Source organism: Mustela nigripes, chromosome 14, assembly GCF_022355385.1.
Source record: "Mustela nigripes isolate SB6536 chromosome 14, MUSNIG.SB6536, whole genome shotgun sequence".
Taxonomy (NCBI): domain Eukaryota; kingdom Metazoa; phylum Chordata; class Mammalia; order Carnivora; family Mustelidae; genus Mustela; species Mustela nigripes.
In genome coordinates, this window is record NC_081570.1 from 86,984,309 (window position 1) to 87,003,889 (window position 19,581).

The 19,581-nt window shown below is 35.6% G+C and overlaps 1 protein-coding gene across 3 annotated transcripts in view; it reads right to left on the bottom strand.

The window, feature by feature from the left end:
* Positions 1-15,982: 15,982 nt before the first annotated feature.
* The window catches only part of OLFM3 (olfactomedin 3), a 202,957-nt gene continuing 199,358 nt past the window's right edge, over positions 15,983-19,581 (bottom strand). For all 3 annotated transcript variants that reach the window (XM_059375564.1, XM_059375563.1, XM_059375565.1), the window contains exon 6: positions 15,983-19,119. In XM_059375564.1, the coding sequence (XP_059231547.1) occupies positions 18,442-19,119 (678 nt within the window). In that variant the 3' untranslated portion in view covers positions 15,983-18,441. The remainder of the gene's footprint in view (positions 19,120-19,581) is intronic.

The following is a 19,581-nucleotide window of genomic DNA, read 5'->3' on the forward strand; positions in this document are numbered from 1 at the left end:
TTTAAGAAAGGAGGGTGTCAACTCTTTGAAGAATGGAAATTTCCACCAGAAAAACAATTTGATATGTAGTGTTGCCTGGGGTATGTCCATGTGAGCAAGTGGCTCACTGGTAGAAAAGAGGTCACGGAATTGAGAGGCTCTGATATTGGAAAATTCTAGAGTGATAATATTAGAGAGAGTGATGATAAGCCAGGGTGCAAAATTCTGAAAACAAGGAGTAGGATCTGAACGTCTACAGATGATTCTATAAAGAAAGGTAATGAGTGGTGCGGTCTGATGACAAGAGATTAAAAACGGAGTTATGGCCCCATTAGGGGCAATTAGGATCAATGGCAAATGAGTAGTAATGAAGAGCGGAGGGTATCCATATTCACGTCGACACTCGGGCATTTGAGGGTCTCTGGGAGAGGAAATATCCCTCTTTTGCTTAGAGGACCCCTTTCAAGATTTCCTGTAGAGCTGGTTTGGTGTTTGCAAATTCTTTCAGTTGTTGTTTGTCCTGGAAGCTTTTAATCTCTCCTTCTATTTTCAATGATAGCCTAGCTGGATATAGTATTCTGGGCTGCATGTTTTTCTCATTTAGTGCTCTGAAAATATCATGCCAGCTCTTTCTGGCCTGCCAGGTCTCTGTGGACAAGTCAGCTGCCAATCTAATATTTTTACCATTGTATGTTACAGACTTCTTTTCCTGGGCTGCTTTCAGGATTTTCTCTTTGTCACTGAGACTTGTAAATTTTACTATTAGGTGACGGGGTGTGGGCCTATTCTTATTGATTTTGAGGGGCATTCTCTGAACCTCCTGAATTTTGATGCTCGTTCCCTTTGCCATATTGGGGAAATTCTCTCTAGTATACCTTCTGCTCCCCTCTCTCTTTCTTCTTCTTCTGGAATCCCAATTATTCTAATGTTGTTTCGTCTTATGGTGTCACTTATCTCTCGAATTCTCCCCTCGTGGTCCAGTAGCTGTTTGTCCCTCTTTTGCTCAGCTTCTTTATTCTCTGTCATTTGGTCTTCTATATCACTAATTCTTTCTTCTGCCTCATTTATCCTAGCAGTGAGAGCCTCCATTTTTGATTGCACCTCATTAATAGCTTTTTTGATTTCAACTTGGTTAGATTTTATTTCTTTTATTTCTCCAGAAAGGGCTTTTATATCTCTCGAGAGGGTTTCTCTCATATCTTCCATGCCTTTTTCGAGCCCGGCTAGAACCTTGAGAATTGTCATTCTGAACTCTAGATCTGACATATTACCAATGTCTGTATTGATTAGGTCCCTAGCCTTCGGTACTGCCTCTTGTTCTTTTTTTTGTGTTGAATTTTTCCGTCTTGTCATTTTGTCCAGATAAGAGTATATGAAGGGGCAAGTAAAATACTAAAAGGGTGGCAACAACCTCAGGAAAATATGCTTTAACCAAATTAGAAGAGATCAAAATCGTGAGTGGGGAGAAAGGGGATAAAAAGAGGTTCAAAAAGGAAGAAAGAAAAAAAAAAGAAAAAAAAAAGAAAAGAATTGAAAAAAAAAAGAAAACACCTAAGAAAAATATAAAAAAGAAAAAATATCCCTCTTTTGAAAGGAGCAGTTGTGTCCTTCAGGGAGAGCTAAGTTTCCATTAGACTCAGCAGAGGTTCTCAGCTGAGAGCACTGATCATATAGTAGAATCTTCTTTGGAACTTTAAAATCCATACGATGGCTGAGCCCCATTTCCAGATCAATTACATCAAAATCTATGGGGCTAGATCCCAGAGAACAGAATGAAAAATCGAACAAAACCCCAAATACTTCTCTCAAGTATTGAGCTGGCTTTACGAATTAGGACTGGAGGCAGATTTCAGTTAGATTAAGAAGGGGAATGGCATGTGCAGAGGAGAGGTTAGAAAGGAAGGGGATTCTGCTTAGATGGACTTTGACTTCTAGAGGACACTCAGTGGGAGTGAGAACTCTGAAAGTCCTAGGATTCCTGAACCATATGAATGACCATAGGCCATGAACATTGGGCAGTGGGGGTGGGCAGGCAGGAAGTCCTTGCCGAGTGTATGCCAAGTAGTCTGGCTTCCCTTTGACTCTTCACCAGTAGGAGCAAGGATAATAGGGGAGAGAAGAAGTTTATTCTTAGCAAGCAAAGCCCTTTTTTACTACTGCCAGTGGGACTAGTGATGAGTATAAACACAGTCCAGACTATCTTTTTATTTACTTGGCTTTATTTCTTTTTCTTTTTTTTTGGATATATATCCAAATATCAACCTTGTTGCCTATCTCTGTTTTCTTTAAATTAGCATTGATTAATATACCTTATAAACATTGTGAATTCTTGTTTCATGGTCATTTTTGAGGCTTAGAAAACCTGCATCTCATGCAGGTAAACTCTTTAGGCTTTGATGAATGGAGACTCAGTAATAGCCAGTTTAGGGATATGGCATTCAATAAAAGTGAAATCATCTTGGCACAGCCTGCCTGTTAATGATAGAAAGATAGAAGCAGGTCTCTCTGCAGGGGATTAAAATTCAGCTAGATTCTTCTGAGGATTAAATTCTGCAGTCTGGGGTCCCTGGGTGGCTCAGTGGGTTAAGCCTCTGCCTTCACTCAGGTCATGATCTCCGGGTCCTGGGATCAAGCCCCACGTCAGGCTCTCTGCTCAGCAGGGAGCCTGCTTCCCCATTCTCTCTATGCCTGTCTCTCTGCCTATCTATGATCTCTGTCTGTCAAATAAATAAATAAAATATTAAAAAACAATTCTGCAGTCTGGCCACTTGAATATCGTTAAGTTGCTGGTAATATGAGACTACAACTTCTGTGTCTCCGAAAGAGTAAGTTATAGAAAGGAAAATCTACATCAGTATTAACTGAAGATGCTATATGGTTTGATTTAAGAATTTGGAAAGTCAGTAAAGTGAACATAGCATTTATAGGTAGAGGGTAAATTTTGGGATCTTAACTTTTCTTATCCTCTTTTTATACCCTAGTACTTTTGTGGCATTTAGGGAAAACATAACTTATATAGTTCTATATAGTTAGATATATGTATAGTTCTATATATAGTTATATAACTATAGTTATATGGGAAAACAGAACATATATATATATAGTTATATATATAGTTATATAGGGATAACAGAACTTATAGATATATATAGTTATATAATAGATATATATAGAACTATAGTTATATATCGTTATATATATAACTATATAACTTTTGGGAACTTAACTTTTCTTATCCCCTTTTTTTTTTTTAAAGATTTTATTTATTTATTTACAGACAGAGATCATAAGTAGGCAGAGAGGCAGGCAGAGAGAGAGGAGGGAAGCAGGCTCCCCACTGAGCAAAGAGCCCGATATGGGGCTCGATCCCAGGACCCTGGGATCATGACCTGAGCTGAAGGCAGAGGCTTTAACCCACTGAGCCACCCAGGCACCCCTCTTATCCTCTTTATACCCTAGTACTTTTGTGGCATTTAGGGAAAACATAACATATAGTTCTATATAGTTATATATATATATAGTTCTATATAGTTATAGAACTATAACTATATATATATATTTTAAAAAACTATGTATATATTATATATATAGTGTATAGTGTATATATAGTATATATATATAATAGTGTATAGTGTATATACACTATTATATATATATACTATATATATACTATATATATACTCTGTTTTGTATATACACTATACACTATTATATATATACTATGTATATAGTATATATACAATTATATATATATACACTCTGTATATACACTATACACTATTATATATATACTATGTATATAGTATATATACACTATATATATAATTATATATATATAGTTCTATAACTATATATATAGTTATATAACTATGTCATATACACCATTGCAAATTTTATAACTTCTTTATCTGACTGTATTCTGTTCCTTCAGACCATCACATCACTCTCACAAGACTTTTATCTTATTTATTTACTTATTTATTTATTTTGATTGACGCATTGCGTGTAGGCAAAGCTCTGCAGGATGTTCTGGGGAGACTCTAATGGCAAGTTACTTATGAGTGTAACAGATGTTTCTGAGTTTTAGGGAAATGCTGACTTTATATTGTGAATCTCTATCTCTCTTAGGGAAAAATAAGGAATTTCCAAATGCCTGCTAGCTATAAGAACAGAAGGCCTAAACAGCCTAGCTATAAAAATGGAACACTAAAATTCTGACAAGTTAAAAAAAAATGGCGACATCCCTTTTCTTATTAGGAAGCAAATTTCTCTCTCAGTTGTTCATTATTTGGTTATGGCTCTGCAGACATGATTAAAGAAGAGGTAGAACTTTAACCCTTAACTGAAAATACTTGTTTAAAACAAAACAAAAAGGCTGACCACAGGGTTGCCTCAGTGGCTCAGTGCGTTAAGCCTCTGCCTTTGGCTCAGATCATGGTCTTAGGGTCCTGGGATCTAGTCTCCCATCTGGCTCTCTGCTCAACAGGGAGTCTGCTTCCCCTGCTCTCTCTGCCTGCCTCTCTGCCAACTTGTGATCGCTCTGTTAAATAAATACATAAAATCTTAAAAACAATAAAAAAAAGACATCACAAAAGTGGGAATAAACACAGTCTTTCATACTATTCTTAGTCTAGCATTGTTATTAGTAGTAGGAATTTTTGTGGGAGTTGTTATAGAAAGTCTAATAAGCATAGTGTTCCACTGTTACCTCTTATAGGTAAAAACCTGAGATATTTGGGTTTGTGTTGTTGCAAACTTAAGACCTGGAATTTCTCTTAACTTGGTCAATCTCTGTGTTTAAACAAATATTTGATCCTATTATAAATATAAATATAAAAAAAACTGAAAACAATTCAGAAGTTGTTGAGGAAATAAGCAACTAGCATCGGATGTTGAGATATATAATCTGAAGTTTTGATTGTGATAAATGTTGATTATTTACTTATTAAAGATTTGTTTTTACTTATTTTAGAGAGACAAAGCATTTGCATGTGACAGCGGGGTGGGGTGAGGCAGGGAAGAGCAGAGAGAGAGGGACTAGCAGACTCCACACTGAATGCAGGCCCAGGATTGTGCTGGAGCCGAAAACAAGAGTCCAGCACTTAACTGACTGAGCCACTCAGGCATCCCAAATGTTGATTTTTTTAAACAATTGATAGCTTCATTCAATTAATTAACAGTTATTTATTGGGAAACCACTTTATTCCAGGCACTTATTTAAGCACTGCTGATAAAAAGAGAAGTAAGGGACACCTGGGTTGTTCAGTGGGTTAAAGCCTCTGCCTTCAGCTCAGGTCATGATCCCAGGGTCCTGGAATCCAGCCCCACATCGGGCTCTCTGCGCAGCAGGGAGCCTGCTTCCTCCTCTCTCTCTGCCAGCCTCTCTGCCTACCTGTGATCTCTGTCTGTCAAATAAATAAATAAAATCTTTAAAAGAAAAACATGAGAAGTAAGACAACCGTGGTCCCAGCCATGATGGAGTTTACTTGCTGTTTGGCAGTGTATGAAAATTAGATAAAATAAGCAGATTCAAGGACATGAAATTGAATCTAGCAGCTAAGTCAGAAGCAGCATTGAACAAAGTACCGTATGTACTTCCTATTTTTATGAAATTCAGAGAATACCTAGTCAAGTACTATGCTTTGCAAAGTTCATAATAGGGCCTAAGTCTGCTTGTAAGTAATATCCGTATCCATAGTTTATTAAATAGATATGCTGTAAATACTTACTAAACAAAGGAATGCATTGTTGCAGCTGAGAATCAAATTGTATATAACCTAAACTTCTTGTTTATTTTTTTTTAAACTTCTTGTTTTCTTATTAAAAGCTTTATCTTTTTCTTTTGCCCATTTTTTTTTCCTCTTCCTGTCTTCATTACACCTTCTGATTTGAACTGACTTCCTCTGTTTTGGGGGAGCTGAAATATAGGGTTCCAGGAAGCTCTTACTGGGTGCTTTGAAATCAGTCTAAAGGACAGCCTAGGGAGGTTAAGATCCTTAAGTAGGAATTTCAGTGTAGTCCACATCTGTTTATACTATAATAAATACGCTAATTTCCTTTCCTTCTGTTTCTGAGGACCATTAGAAGTTATATCATTCCTCCAGAGGAACATACCCAGTAGGAGTTCATGCAGTGAAATATTGGTGCATATATGGGGTTTATTTGAAGAGATTTTATAACATCATTAGTCATTTTCTACAGAGGTTGGTCTAACAAAAAATCTCACACGTATTTGGGAAAGTGCTTAATTGGACTATAGGGTCAAGGGTAAGATTTTAAGTCTATTTTATAAACATGTGACCTGGTACTTCTGTGAAAATCATTTCACCAAGACTACTGTATACTTCTGCAGAGACAAACACTACATTTTTCCTTGCAAATTTCTCTAACTCCTATTCTCTATTACTTTTTCCCCTTTTTTAGTTGAGGTTAACATACAATTTTACATTAGTGTCTGGTGTACAACATAGTGATTTGACAAGTCTATATGTTATGCCGTACTCATCACAAGTGCAGCTCCCATCTGTCACCATACAACACTATTATAATACCAGCGACTGGGTTCTCTATGCTGTACCTTTTATCACTGTGTCTTAGTCTGTAAGAGGAAGCCTGTATCTCCTACTCTGCTTCACGTATTTTGCCAGTTCCCCTCTCCCGCCTCTGGCAACTACTAGTTTTCTTTATTTATGGGTCTGTTTCTGCTTTTTGTTTCTTTGTTTTGTTTTTTAGGTTTCACATATAAATGAAATCCTGTGGTATTTGTCTTTCTCTGTTGTACTCATTTCTCTTAGCATTATACCTAGGTCCACCCATGTTGTTGTTGCAAATGACAATATCTCATTCTTTTTTATGGCTGAGTAGTGTTTCATTGTATATCTATGCACACACACACACATCTTCTTTGTTTATGTATGGACAGTTGGATTGCTTCCAGTATATATAGGGGTGCATATATTGTTACATATTGGCTATTGTAAATAATGCCATATATATAGGGGTGCATATATCTTTTTGAATCAGTATTTTCATTTTCTTTTTTTTTTAAAGATTTTATTTATTTATTTGACACAGGTGGCAGGGAACAGCAGGCAGAGGGAGAGGGAGAAACAGGCTTCTCGCTGAGCAAGGAGCCTGATGTGGGGCTCAATCCCAGGATGCTGGGATCATGACCCAAGCCGAAGGCAGACGCTTAACTGACTAAGCTACCCAGGTGCCCCAGGGTTTTCATTTTCTTTGGTTATATCCCAGTAGTGGAATTAGTGGGTCATATGGTATTCATGTTTTTAATGTTTGAGGAACCTCTATACTGGTTTTTTATAGTGGCTGCAATAATTAATGTTCTAGCAACAGTGCATGAGGGTTCCTTTTTCTCCACATCTTCATCAACACTGGAACACTTATTATTTCTTATCTTTTTGATTCTTGCCATTCTGATAGGTGTAAGATGATATCTCATCATGGTTTTGATTTGCCTTTTGCTGATGATTAGTGATGTTGAGCAGTTTTTCACCTGTCCTTTGGCCATCTGGATGTCATCTTTGGGGAAAGGCCTTTTCAGGTCCTTTACCCCTTTATTCATCATATTATTTGGATTTTCTTTTCTTTCTTCTTCTTCTTCTTTTTTTTTTTTTTCTTTTTTGTGTGTGTGTTGAGTTGTATTAAGCTTTTTATGGATTTTGGCTATTAGCCCCTTATCAGATATATCATTTGCAAATATGTTCTCTCAGTCAGTAGGTTGCTTTTTCATTTTGTTGCCTATTCATTTTGCTGTGCAGAAGCTTTTAATTTTGCTGTACTCCCAATATTTTATTTTTGCTTTTGTTTCTCTTGCTGCAAGAGACCTATCAAGAAAAACATTTCTATGGCCTATTTCAAGGAAATTATTGCCTATGCTTTCTTCTAGGAGTGTTATGGTTTCATGTATCACATTTAGGTCTTTAACCTATTTAGAATTATATTTTTTAAGATTTATTCATTTATTTTTTAGAGAGAGCTAGTGCATCCAGAGGGGCAAAGGGAGAGGGAATGGGGAGAGAGAAGCTCAAGTAGACTGTGCACTGAGCATGGAGCCCTACATGGGGCCCAGTCCCATGATCCTGAGATCATGTCCTGAACCAAAATTAAGAGTTAGATGCTTAACTGACTGAGCTACCCAGGTGCCCCTTGAGTTTATTTTTGAATATGGTATACAGAAGTGGTCCAGTTTCATTCTACTGCATGTGGCTGTATAGTTTTCCCAGCACCATTTATTGAAGAGACTTTTTCATTGTATATTCTTGCCTTCTTTGTTGTAGATTAATTGATCATATAAGTGTACATTTATTTCTGGCCTGTCTGTCTTCCACTCATCCACGTGTCTGTTTTGTATCCATTACCATATTGTTGTGATTACTACAGCTTTTTAGCATAGCTTGAAATCTATGTTCTCCCTTCCTTCTTAATATTGATGATTCTCCTTATGGTATTATTTGGACTGAGTGGGCTTTTCATCGGGCCTAGATATGTAAGCGAAGATTCTAAAGGTAAGACAGGAAAGACAACATTCAAAATGTGGATGTAAACTTAGAGGAAAGAAAAGTAATATTAAGTATGTGGATAAGGAGGAGGGCTTTATGACTGGATTAGAGGAAGTATGTTGGGTATTAATAGAAAATAAATTTATAAACGTCAGGTGCAGTCAGTCAGAACAGCCTGAAATTGATGTAGTGGGAAGAAGAAAACTATGGTTTGCTAAAGAACAAGGAGTGTCATAATGCTTTATCAAGGTGACCCTGACAGAAGAATGCAGATTAGATTTTTGTGAGGACAGATTGGAGACAGAGATATCTGACAGCAGACTTTTGTAGTACCTTTTGTAGGTAGAAGATGGTGAGATCTTGTATCACTTGTGGCTCTGGTGTGAGTCAGGAAGATGGAGGAAAAAATCCTTTGAAAGAATAAACAACAGATATTTGTATTTTAGTAGGAGTTTGAGTATAGGAAATAAAGGTAATGGAAGAATAACGATGTCTAAAACAATGATATTGGTGAAATATAATGGTTTGACTGGTCAAGCCAGCAACAGTTCTCTACAGCAACTGTAGAGAACCTACAGTTTATCAGGAAATACTATGCTAATCTGGATGCCATTTATGACCTCAAAAGCTCATTGTCCAGGGTGGAAGGCAGACAAGGGAATAAACACTCAATTATAGGACAAGTACTATAATTGAGGCAAGTATAAGGTAATATGACAGCATGAAAAGAGATCAGGGAGCATAGCTGAGGAGCAATTAGGAAAACTTTCTAGAAGAAACAAATTGTTTCATCTTTGAAACACAGGTAGGAATTAATCACATAAGAAAGACACTGCAATTAATCACATAAGAAAGACACTGCATCTTTCTATGGGTAGAAGGAATTGCAGGAGAGGAATGTTGAGGAGTAAAACCTCAGTGTTTATTTGTTGAACTAAATGATGGATGGTTGTATTGTGTTAAGGAGAGTAGACTTCATTGCCTGGGGAAATGGGTGTAGGGAAGATTTGCTCACCGATAATTATGCTATCTTTAAATTAAGAGGACATTTGTGTATAGGTATCATTTAGATAGCTAGAAATTCTCAACTTGGAGATATAAAAATGGATTTAGAAGTCATTCAGTAAAGCTGAAATCATGTGAGAGGGTTAGTTCTTAAAAGAAGTGTGAAGAGGAAAGAACCATAGATTTCAAACTGATTTGTCTAAGTGGGGGAATAGCCTGAGATAGATAGCAAGTTTTAGTCTTAATTGGCTAAATGAACAGTATGAAATGTTTGTCTTAGCTTTTATATAATATAGGTAATTCTCTAGAAACTACTTGAAAACTTTTGGAAACTGAATTAAACTTTCATTTTTGTCTCTCCTTTCCTTCTTGTATTTTACCTTTCAATCTGAGCTATACAAGGATCTGAGTCCCAGTTCATGCATAGCCTTTATTAATCATTTAGAATAACAGATAGGAGAAAGAGCTGAAAGAAACCTTGGGGACCATAGAGTTAAGTGGTTTTCAACTTCTTTTTTGCAACAACAAAAAATGTTTCCTGACAATAAAACCTAAACACAGGAACATTTTAAAAGGTAGATAAAAGTGAAGTTGCTTTTATTGGAAGTAGCGAGTGAAGGTTGTGGCTCATTTTCCCACCTCAATTAAGTGTGTCTGTTTTTTCATGGTAGACTCAAAAGAATCCCTACAGAAACCACAAGCTCTAAAGGGCAGCTTTTGAAAACTGCTGATAGAGCCTCCTTCTTTCGTTTATAGAAACCAAGACATACAGTTAAATGTAACTTCAGAACTAATATTCTGCCTTTGCAAGACTTGTTTGCAGTAGATGAATAACCCATCTTCACTCTTGCTACTTAGAAGGCATTGCAACTTGCATTTACTTAGACTCACGGGCAAATGAATGACCATCAGATTTCTTGTTGGTGCGTCCTTTGAAAACACAGGATAAGGAAAGAGAGGGTAACCGGTGAAGAGGGGAGAAATGGCTCCGTGACTTTCTCCTGGCCTGGTAGCACATGCCATTTTGAGAAAACCCTGTTGTGCCAAAGATGAAGTATATTCCTAAGAGAAGTCTTTACTTACAGGAGAAATGAAGGCAAAATAAGAAATAGGAAACTGAGTGGGTGAAAATTAAAATGTTTTTTCCTTTTTAGAAATTAGTGTGAAGTAATCTTTAAAAAAAAAGAAAAAGAAATTAGTGTGAAGAGGAAAAATAAGGCAAATAACTATGGTGGCCCTTTTAAGGTATTTTGTCTTGTAATAGAATTCTGTATCATGGAGAGAAAAGTCACCTGAGAGCAAGTTAAGCCATTTTTATCTTCTTGACACTTTCTGTATTTAAAATCTTACTTTAGTAAGAGATAGGAATCTATTTCCAATAAAATAAATTTGGAAAAGTTAATTTCTTATGATGTTCTAAGAATGAAAGTTTTTCGTGTTTTTAGATATGAGAAGATACTCCGTCTTATACTTCTTTGGTTAATACCATTTACTGTGGGATTATTCTGTGTTAGAAACTGCCAGGATAAATAAAGAAAATAATTAATTGCTCCTACTCTTGGGAAGTCCATACTAACTTGGAGGAAACAAATAATGTGAGGTGATAATTTCAGTAATACAAGATTAATACTTTAAGAACACAAAATAATGACTCTTTTATAGACTTATGAAATAAGATAATTTTTTTAAAGATTTTATTTATTTATTTGACAGAGAGAGATCACAAGTAGGCAGAGAGGCAGGCAGAGAGAGAGAGGAGGAAGCAGGCTCCCTGCTGAGCAGAGAGCCGGATGCGGGGCTCCATCCCAGGACCCTGAGATCATGACCTGAGCTAAAGGCAGCGGCTTAACCCATTGAGCCACAGAGGCGCCCCTGAAATAAGATAATGTTTTAAGTGAATTCTGAATGATGAATAGGAATTTAATGAAAGAGAGTAAGATGTCAGACTTGAATGTGGATTATGAAAGAATGTATAAAATTTACCCTTTAGTCTGACTTGCAAAATGAGGGATTGCTTGAGTCAGGGAGCATTTCATAAAGCCATGGTTGGTGGAAGTGTCCCTTGGCCAACGCAAAGGTAAAACTGATTACATAGGAGAAATCAGAGGTCCGTATTCAAAAGAAGCTTTTCCAAACAGGCCACCCAATTCTGAGTATGGAAATGGAGAAGAGAGAGTCGATTGCAGAGAGCTAGAAAACACTGAGTGAACCGAACAAACTGGAGGTAATTGTTGAGAACAAACATCTGAAATAGGCACTGACTCAGATTTTAGATATGCTTAAGTTTTGTCCTATTTTATTGGTCATGAGAACCTCATAATGTAAGGGAAGGTGCATTTAAAGAGCCCAAGATGTGGTGGGAAGGAAGGCCGGGGATGGGATGATAGTTCTGTGAACTCAGGTGAGAAGGACAAGCGGTGGGGGTGGAGGGGCAGGTGAGGGAAAGAGACGTACTTTGGTCTGGAACGTATTAAGTACCATGGACTATCTATGGAGAAATATAAACATTGAAACATAAATGTTCTGTTTTCTTATTAAGGATAAAAATGTTTGCCCTCCCTATTCCACAGAACTGTTGTAAAGCCATACATAGAAGAAGAGAAATGACACAGCCTTGAAAAATAGAAAGCAAGGTACAATGGAAAGAGTTCTTTTGGTTATGTTCAGTGCACACGTTCTAAGGAAGAATGGCAGGAAAAGCTAATCACAAATTAATTATGCATTTTAGCCACTTTGCTGGGCCAAACTTTACCTGAAGGGCAAGAATATCATTTATATAGAAACTCATTACTCATATAAAGACATATTCCATTTCTTTGTGAATGCATACTGCATATTCCAAGAGTAGTTTCTAATGGAGTTTAATAAAGACACTGGAGGAGAGAGAATAGAAATACTTCTTTTTATTCTTTTTGGTTCACATTAAAGTAGAAGCTAATGAATGTCTTGTCAAGGTCTTTGGGTGGGAGGGGGGAAGAAAACATCACTGACAGAAGTTGCTTCAATGCTTTACTCAGCATCACTTTATAAACTTGACTGGAGGATTTTTTTTTAATAAAAATCTTTTTATTTTCTGTAGCTGTAGATTGCATACATATCAATTACAATAACTTCTCAAGCAAGACAAGTGGTATAACCTTTCGTTTTCGCTGTTTTTGTGTTGCCACTGTTGCTAATTTCAGAAGAGGAGTTTGCCGTTCAATTTGAGGAGCACACGGGTCTGCTCAATATCAGTCAGATTCTAATGGGGCTGCCAAAAGGCTGTGCAAGAATTATAAAAAATGTTCTCCAGTTTCAGGTAGTTATAAGAGTCTTAAAATAGAGAGTCTGGGTCACTGAATCTGGTAAAAAGATGCCCTACAGACTGGATCACAGAAAAATAATTAGATTTGAACAAAATATTAAGTCCCTTTAAATGTTTTATAGAGAATGACTTAATCTTGAGTTCTTCTGAGTAAAAAAAAATTACCCATAATATTAGGGTGTCGATTTTTTTCCTTTCTGAAGCAAGCTGAAATTTTGGGATTGCAATACAGAGGACAGACATTCAGTGCTTATCATAAAGACGTTTAGTAAATTTGTGATTAAATTAGGCTGCCTTGACATGGTGGTGATCTTTTGGGTCATGGTTCTTTGGGAATGTGATGAAAGCTCTGAAGTCTCTACATGAAAGAATGTACAACCACATATATACACTAAATTTAGCACATTTTCAGGGTTCAGCCATGCCCAGAAGTATATCCTTAAACTCCAAGTTAAAAAAATAACTTCTGTAATAGAGACATATTAAGAAATGCTTGGTCCATGGATTTCTAGGAACATAAAGGAAGATGTTAAATTTTGTACGTGGATTAGATTTGTGACATTCATTCTTCGACTAAATTTGCCATGGCAGGCTGCTTTTAAGAGAAATCACTCTTTACTGTTCCCTCTTATACATTACTTCCTACCCCAACCCTGCCCCTAGCAAACATTCACTCACTTTTAATGACTTAAAGTATTTATTTCCTTCACAACAATTAGAATAATCATAACTTTTTTCCTATATATGTATATATATATATATTATTTTTTTTTTGCAGTCTGTTCTTACTAAAATGTAAGCACATGAAGAAGACCTTATTTGTTGACAGCTCTATCCTGATCATTTAGAAATTGTCTAGATATATAGTTTTGCTCAGGGCTTATTTTTCAAATAAATGAATAAATAATGCAATATTACCTAGTTGGAAAGCCCATAAACTACGTATTGGTAACATATATGAGTTCATGAAGTTAAGAGTGACACAGACAAAAAGCTTAGCTGGATATGTATTACCAAGCTCAATATGATAATTCTATAACATGCTTAAATTTAAAATGGCTAATGCTTCTTTTAGTCAGCTCATTTTTTGAGGTCTTTTCAAGACCTTTGTCATATAATATTTATCTTCTGGAAATGTCTGCTGAAAATACGATATTTCCAGGTCTGATTGTGGTAGGGAATGATATATTATGGCAAAATTTTGGTTACTTATTTATTTTTTTAAGAATGTGGGTGTGAGCTCTTCTAGGCAGATTATACCATTGGTAGGGATGCAACCCAAATACAGCCGTATTTGTGTGTATGGTATCAGCAAATGTCTTGTATCACTAAGGTATTCATGAGAACTTCTCCTTATTTACCATATTGCTTCACACTCTAATTAAGAATAATGTTTTAAGATGGTTATAGTTATGAAAGATACTAAATATTCTTGGCAAGGTACAGTGTTAGGTCCTTATATCATTTTCAGGACATGTTTAGTGATAATTATACTTGGAAAACTTACTTGGCAACCATGAAATGAGCTTTAAAGGGTAACCAGTTTGACATTTTGGAAGCAAAGCAGAATCCAAACAGGATTAAAATTATTCTAAGTTTAATGGAATAGTTCAACCAAAAGGCAAAAGCTGTATAAAATAATTTTAAAATGTGAATCTGATAAATCAGCTTGGTAAAGTCAGTTTGGGAGGTTTTCATTTGGATTGGTTAAAAGAGTAGAACAGTTTTCTATTAAAGAGATTGTCATCAGTTGGATTCATTATTTCATAAAAAAATAACTAGAAGATTTTGAAGTTGGTGTTCCTTCCATCAACTAATGTTTTCATTGTATTTTTTCTAATATAAGTTAAATTCAAAACAATATATTTTACAAAGCCACAGACCTTCTCTGAGGAGTCACTGATTATGAAAAATTATTACCTAAGAGATTTATTTATGCTAAGCTTAGTTAATTTTAGAACCAGAAATCATCCCATGATCTTGATTTCAGTATGGATATTGTCTACTGAACTGAGTGATATTTAGTTCCTCTGGGACTCTCTAGAAATTAGTGTCTCTACCTATAAGCAGTCAGAGATTAAGGCTTTGTGTCATCCTTTAACAGCTAACTTTAATTTAATTCTCCCTGCTTATAGTGTAAGGTAGACCACTTTATAGTAGTTCTTGTGGTCCATTTATCATGTGGTGGTAGAGAAGGCAAAGTAAAATTTGTCTGTAAATGCCCTTTCTTTTATAATGTCATAGGAACACAAGGTGTGCGTAAAGGATATAATTGTACCTTCCTGGCCAAACCAGCAAGTTGCCATTTTTCAATTCTTTTTTCAAAAGTGTCTGATATATTTCTAGAAGGCTTAGCTTTTAGAAACTCTGCACTAATTTTTCATATTCGTTCTAACTCAAAGGAATAGTTTTAATTTTGCTATCAGTTGCATTCAGACTTAGCATTTAGAGAAATGATTTGGTAATCTTGAGTGCTAAGGAGACCAGTAGGGTTTTCTTTTTTTCTTTTTGGAAATATACTCTTTAAGGAGAATAAAGGTAAAGGACTATTATATGTAAAACTTACCTTAGTAGGAAAATAACTTTTACTTTTAGGAGAACAGAAGAACAGTTTTGTATAGTTATATTTAAAAAATAATTCTTCTGGGGGTACCTGGGTGGCTCAGTGGGTTAAAGCCTCTGCCTTTGGCTCAGGTCATGCTCCCAGGGTCCTGGGATCGAGCCCCTCATCGGGCTCTCTGCTCAGCAGGGAGCCTGCTTCCTCCTCTTTCTCTATCTGCCTGCTTGTGATCTCTGTCAAATAAATAAATAAAAATCTTAAAAAAAAATTCTTCTGGATGAAAAATTTATACTTGTAAGTTTGGTAGTGATTTGAAAGACCATTTTCTTATTAGGATTAAATTGTTTTTGAAGAAAAGATTTTATTAGAAGGAGTAATATGGATTATAAAGATGAAATGACTCTGAGTACAGTGATAAAAACCAGAGATTCTGAATTTATGGTAAATTTTATCTAATTACTTGTAATGTTATATTTAGGCATATCATTATTTTCTCTTTTATCCTACATACTGGTAATGCACTGAAACACTGTAATTTTATGAACTAATAGATATATGTGTAGATAGTAAGTATTGTGATTCAAGGGCCACAAATAAAAAGGTCACACAAACACAATCAGACCATGTCATGTTATTATTTGAAAGACATAGAAGTTTGTTAATGATCTGGTCAATTCAGAAAATACCAGTTGCACAGTTCATTTAGGATTAAGCTTGGATTTCTTTACTGATAGGATTATGTAAGTGATTTTAAAGTACTAAATTATTTCCCTCATAAAATTTATTTGAGAGTTAAAAATAAAACAGTAATTAGAATAAGTTCTTATTTCAGGCACAAAACTGATAATAATTTATTAAGAAGAATGTTTTTAAACGGTAAATGTTTAATGCAAATCACATTTTTAAATTCATGTTACCCCCACTTCTATGACAATAATAAAATCTGTGCGTGCCCTAGCAGCACACACACTAGAAATTGGATGTGGTGATGATACCTTACATAGAAAACAATAAAGTGCTTTACAAGCTGCACATCTCACAAAAAAGCTGTGATCATCCAGGTTTTGAATGTATGTGATACTATATTACATCATTTTTTTAAAAAACAAGTAATGAAGACCCAGATATCCATCAGAGGCCATCTACTTAAAAATTCATTCATTTTTTAAATTGACTTTCTTTCTTCATACAAACTCTTGATATACAAAGTATTGGCTGATTATTTTTGTGGTGTGTGTACAATGACAAGTGAATCCCCTAAATTTTCTAACTCTCAAAAGCAGAGGAGAACTTATATAAACATTTTAAAAGAGAAGACAACATTGCAAAAGGACCCAGAGTGGTCACTAAGTCATGCTAACTTTTTGTAGGCAAAAAGTAAAGAAACTGTTGTTAAACTTGAACAATCTCAAGATTGAGCTATTTAATTCCGTGACTTTGACAGTGAGATACTTGAGAATTATGTTTTACTTGTGACATTTGAAATGAATTACTTAAGTGTTAGCATTTCTTTACACAATGCTCTATCTGAATTATTATATCCTTACTTTACAAAGGAAATTATTATTATGTATGTGTGAAACTAAACATTTACCACAATTTAAGTTATACATTATTTGTTATAGAATATACTCTTTCAATTGTAAAACCAACCCACACTCTAGTTTCTGTAAAACTGCCTTAGGTAAGTATTTTTAACATATGGAAAGGACATCCAAACTCAACGACATGTTTGATAAATATCGATTGTATGTTTTTGAGATTATTAACATAATATTATTAAAACTTTCTTTTTTGGTTACATTATTTCTGCACACATTATGAATCAGGGTAACAAGGGGTTGCCCTCCCATCTTGTTTTCTGAATTGGTATTTTGCACATTTAAACCGCGCAGACAGCTCCCAAGTCTACCCATCATTTTCTTTTGCACTCACATTGCCAGTAACTCTCCAGGGCTCATAATGTAAATCTAGATGACCTCACAGAAATTTTCTTTTTAAGAGTTTCTATATGTGCTTCATGTACTTTCAGAGTCCTGACACAAGTAATTACATTATTGCAAGTTGTGTGTAAAGTTTAAGTTAAAACCCTAATATACTTATTTAGGAAGAACAAAATTGGGTTGGTTGTATAATAAATGAGTAAAGTCAACTCAAATCCAAAATTTTCTGACTCAGTTGCATCTTTGCAAGCAACAATGTGGGTTGCTTTCAGTGAAGTGAATGGAGTAACTTATCTGTAGTTAGTTTTAGCATTCAGTGTTAGTGATCCAATAAACTTGGGGTAAAAGAAATATTCTATGTAAGGGATTTAGTTTGATTTTTCTTCCTGATTATAAATTTAAATAAAGGGGTAAGCCGAGAAGATATTTCATCCTGGCCACACTTGAAAATTGGCCCATAATAATTACTGAGATTAAACTTCAGTGTATTTTATAAAAAATATTACTTACTTTCACAGAAGTGAAGAGATACAATTGCACAATGGTGGTTACAATGGTAGAAATACATATTGCCAATAAAATGTTAGCAAGAGATTTAAAAATGACTGTACAGCACCGCATCAGAGAATTCTATAACAGCAAAATGAGTAATATATTTTCCTTATAAATAAAATCCTTAAATCTTTTTTAGAAATAAATGGGAGGAAAGTGCTTTTTCCCCCCTAATTCCTACCAAAATATTTCCTGATGTAGAGCAAAAGACAGTAAAAAAAATGACAGAATTAAAAAAAAAAAGACATTTATGCATTTAAGCCATCATTAGTCTCTGACTCTAATATAAGGCAGATCATTAACCTTTTGCAAAACTATAACTTTAGCCGCTTAAGCTCTTTTTAGTGCTTTTCACGACAAGGACATGATAGGCCCCGTAAATTTAGGAGTTAAGATGTGTTTCCAACAGGTCAATTTAGACAGGCTCGGCTGATTTTTGACAAACCAACTTTATAATAATAAAAAAAAAATGCTTTGGAGAAATGATGAGAACTTACAATAAAGGGAAAACAGAAGGGGGTTCTATAGAGTTTATCACAAATGACACAATTTCAATCAATGAAAACAAATTACATTTGCTTATGTGTCATCCTCAGTCTTAATGATGTGGAAAAGGGTAACATTGAATAGGACCTGGTGACCGTTGTTCCAGGCATAAAGAGCTCTATCTCTTGCGTTGTAGTCAAGCATGGATATGTGAAAGTACTGGTTATGAAAGGGAATGTCCGTGTACTCATATGTGGAGGTTTTGGTGGAATATGAGTAATACACCTTGGCTCCTGTTAAGTGGGAATTGGTGACATATAGTGTCCCACAAATCATGAAAGATTCCCCTGCACTTCTCTTGGGGTAGCCAGTGCTCCAGCTCTTCATCACCTCCAAGGTGTCTTGGTTAAGTTGGCTGATGACTATATTGCCAGCATTTTGGTTCGTTGCATACACAGCCCACAGCCCGATCTCATCAGCCATTAGGTCAATGTCCGAGAAGCCACCCCATGTGTAGGGGTAAACATTGTGAAATCCAGCATACTCGAGGCTTCGTTGGGCAAGCACTCGCCCCATATCAAAGCTGTATTTGATGATGATGTTACTCTGATACTTGTTAAAATAGAGTGAGCCGTTATAGACAACATGGTTGGTTCCTGCCCATTTGAATGGGAGGTTGTATGTCCGTGATTCAGCCCCGCTGACGAAGTCTGCCATTGATTTGTACTCCCGAACAATTTTATTGTTGGTATAACTGTCCATGTACCAGACCTGAGGGAAAGGGAAAAAAAATAGAGGAGTGACTAAATTCTGTACTTGTCTGAGATATCCAAAATGAAGACAGTGAGAGTCAGCACATTTTAATACCTCCATTCTCAGGATCTGAAGTCACTTATTATCTTACTGCTGACCTCCTGCAATGTGATAGCACTGCAGGCGAAAATTGTGGCATTTTCTATGTGGAAAGCAAACAACTGAATTCACTGCCTTGAAGTTGATTTGCTTTCTGTTCTTTTTATTATTTAGTTGTTTCTCTGACCATTCAGTGCATATCATCAAGTGAACTAAACATGTATCAATGTTACTTTGTTCAGCTGAAGGAGCAGTGTAATCAGTGATAATGACAAAAAAATACTACCTTCAGCAACTATATTCTTTTGCTCTGAAAAAAGAGCAAAAGGTCTAATTTTACTCATTTATTTCTCCTTTATGGATACCATAGAAACTTACGGT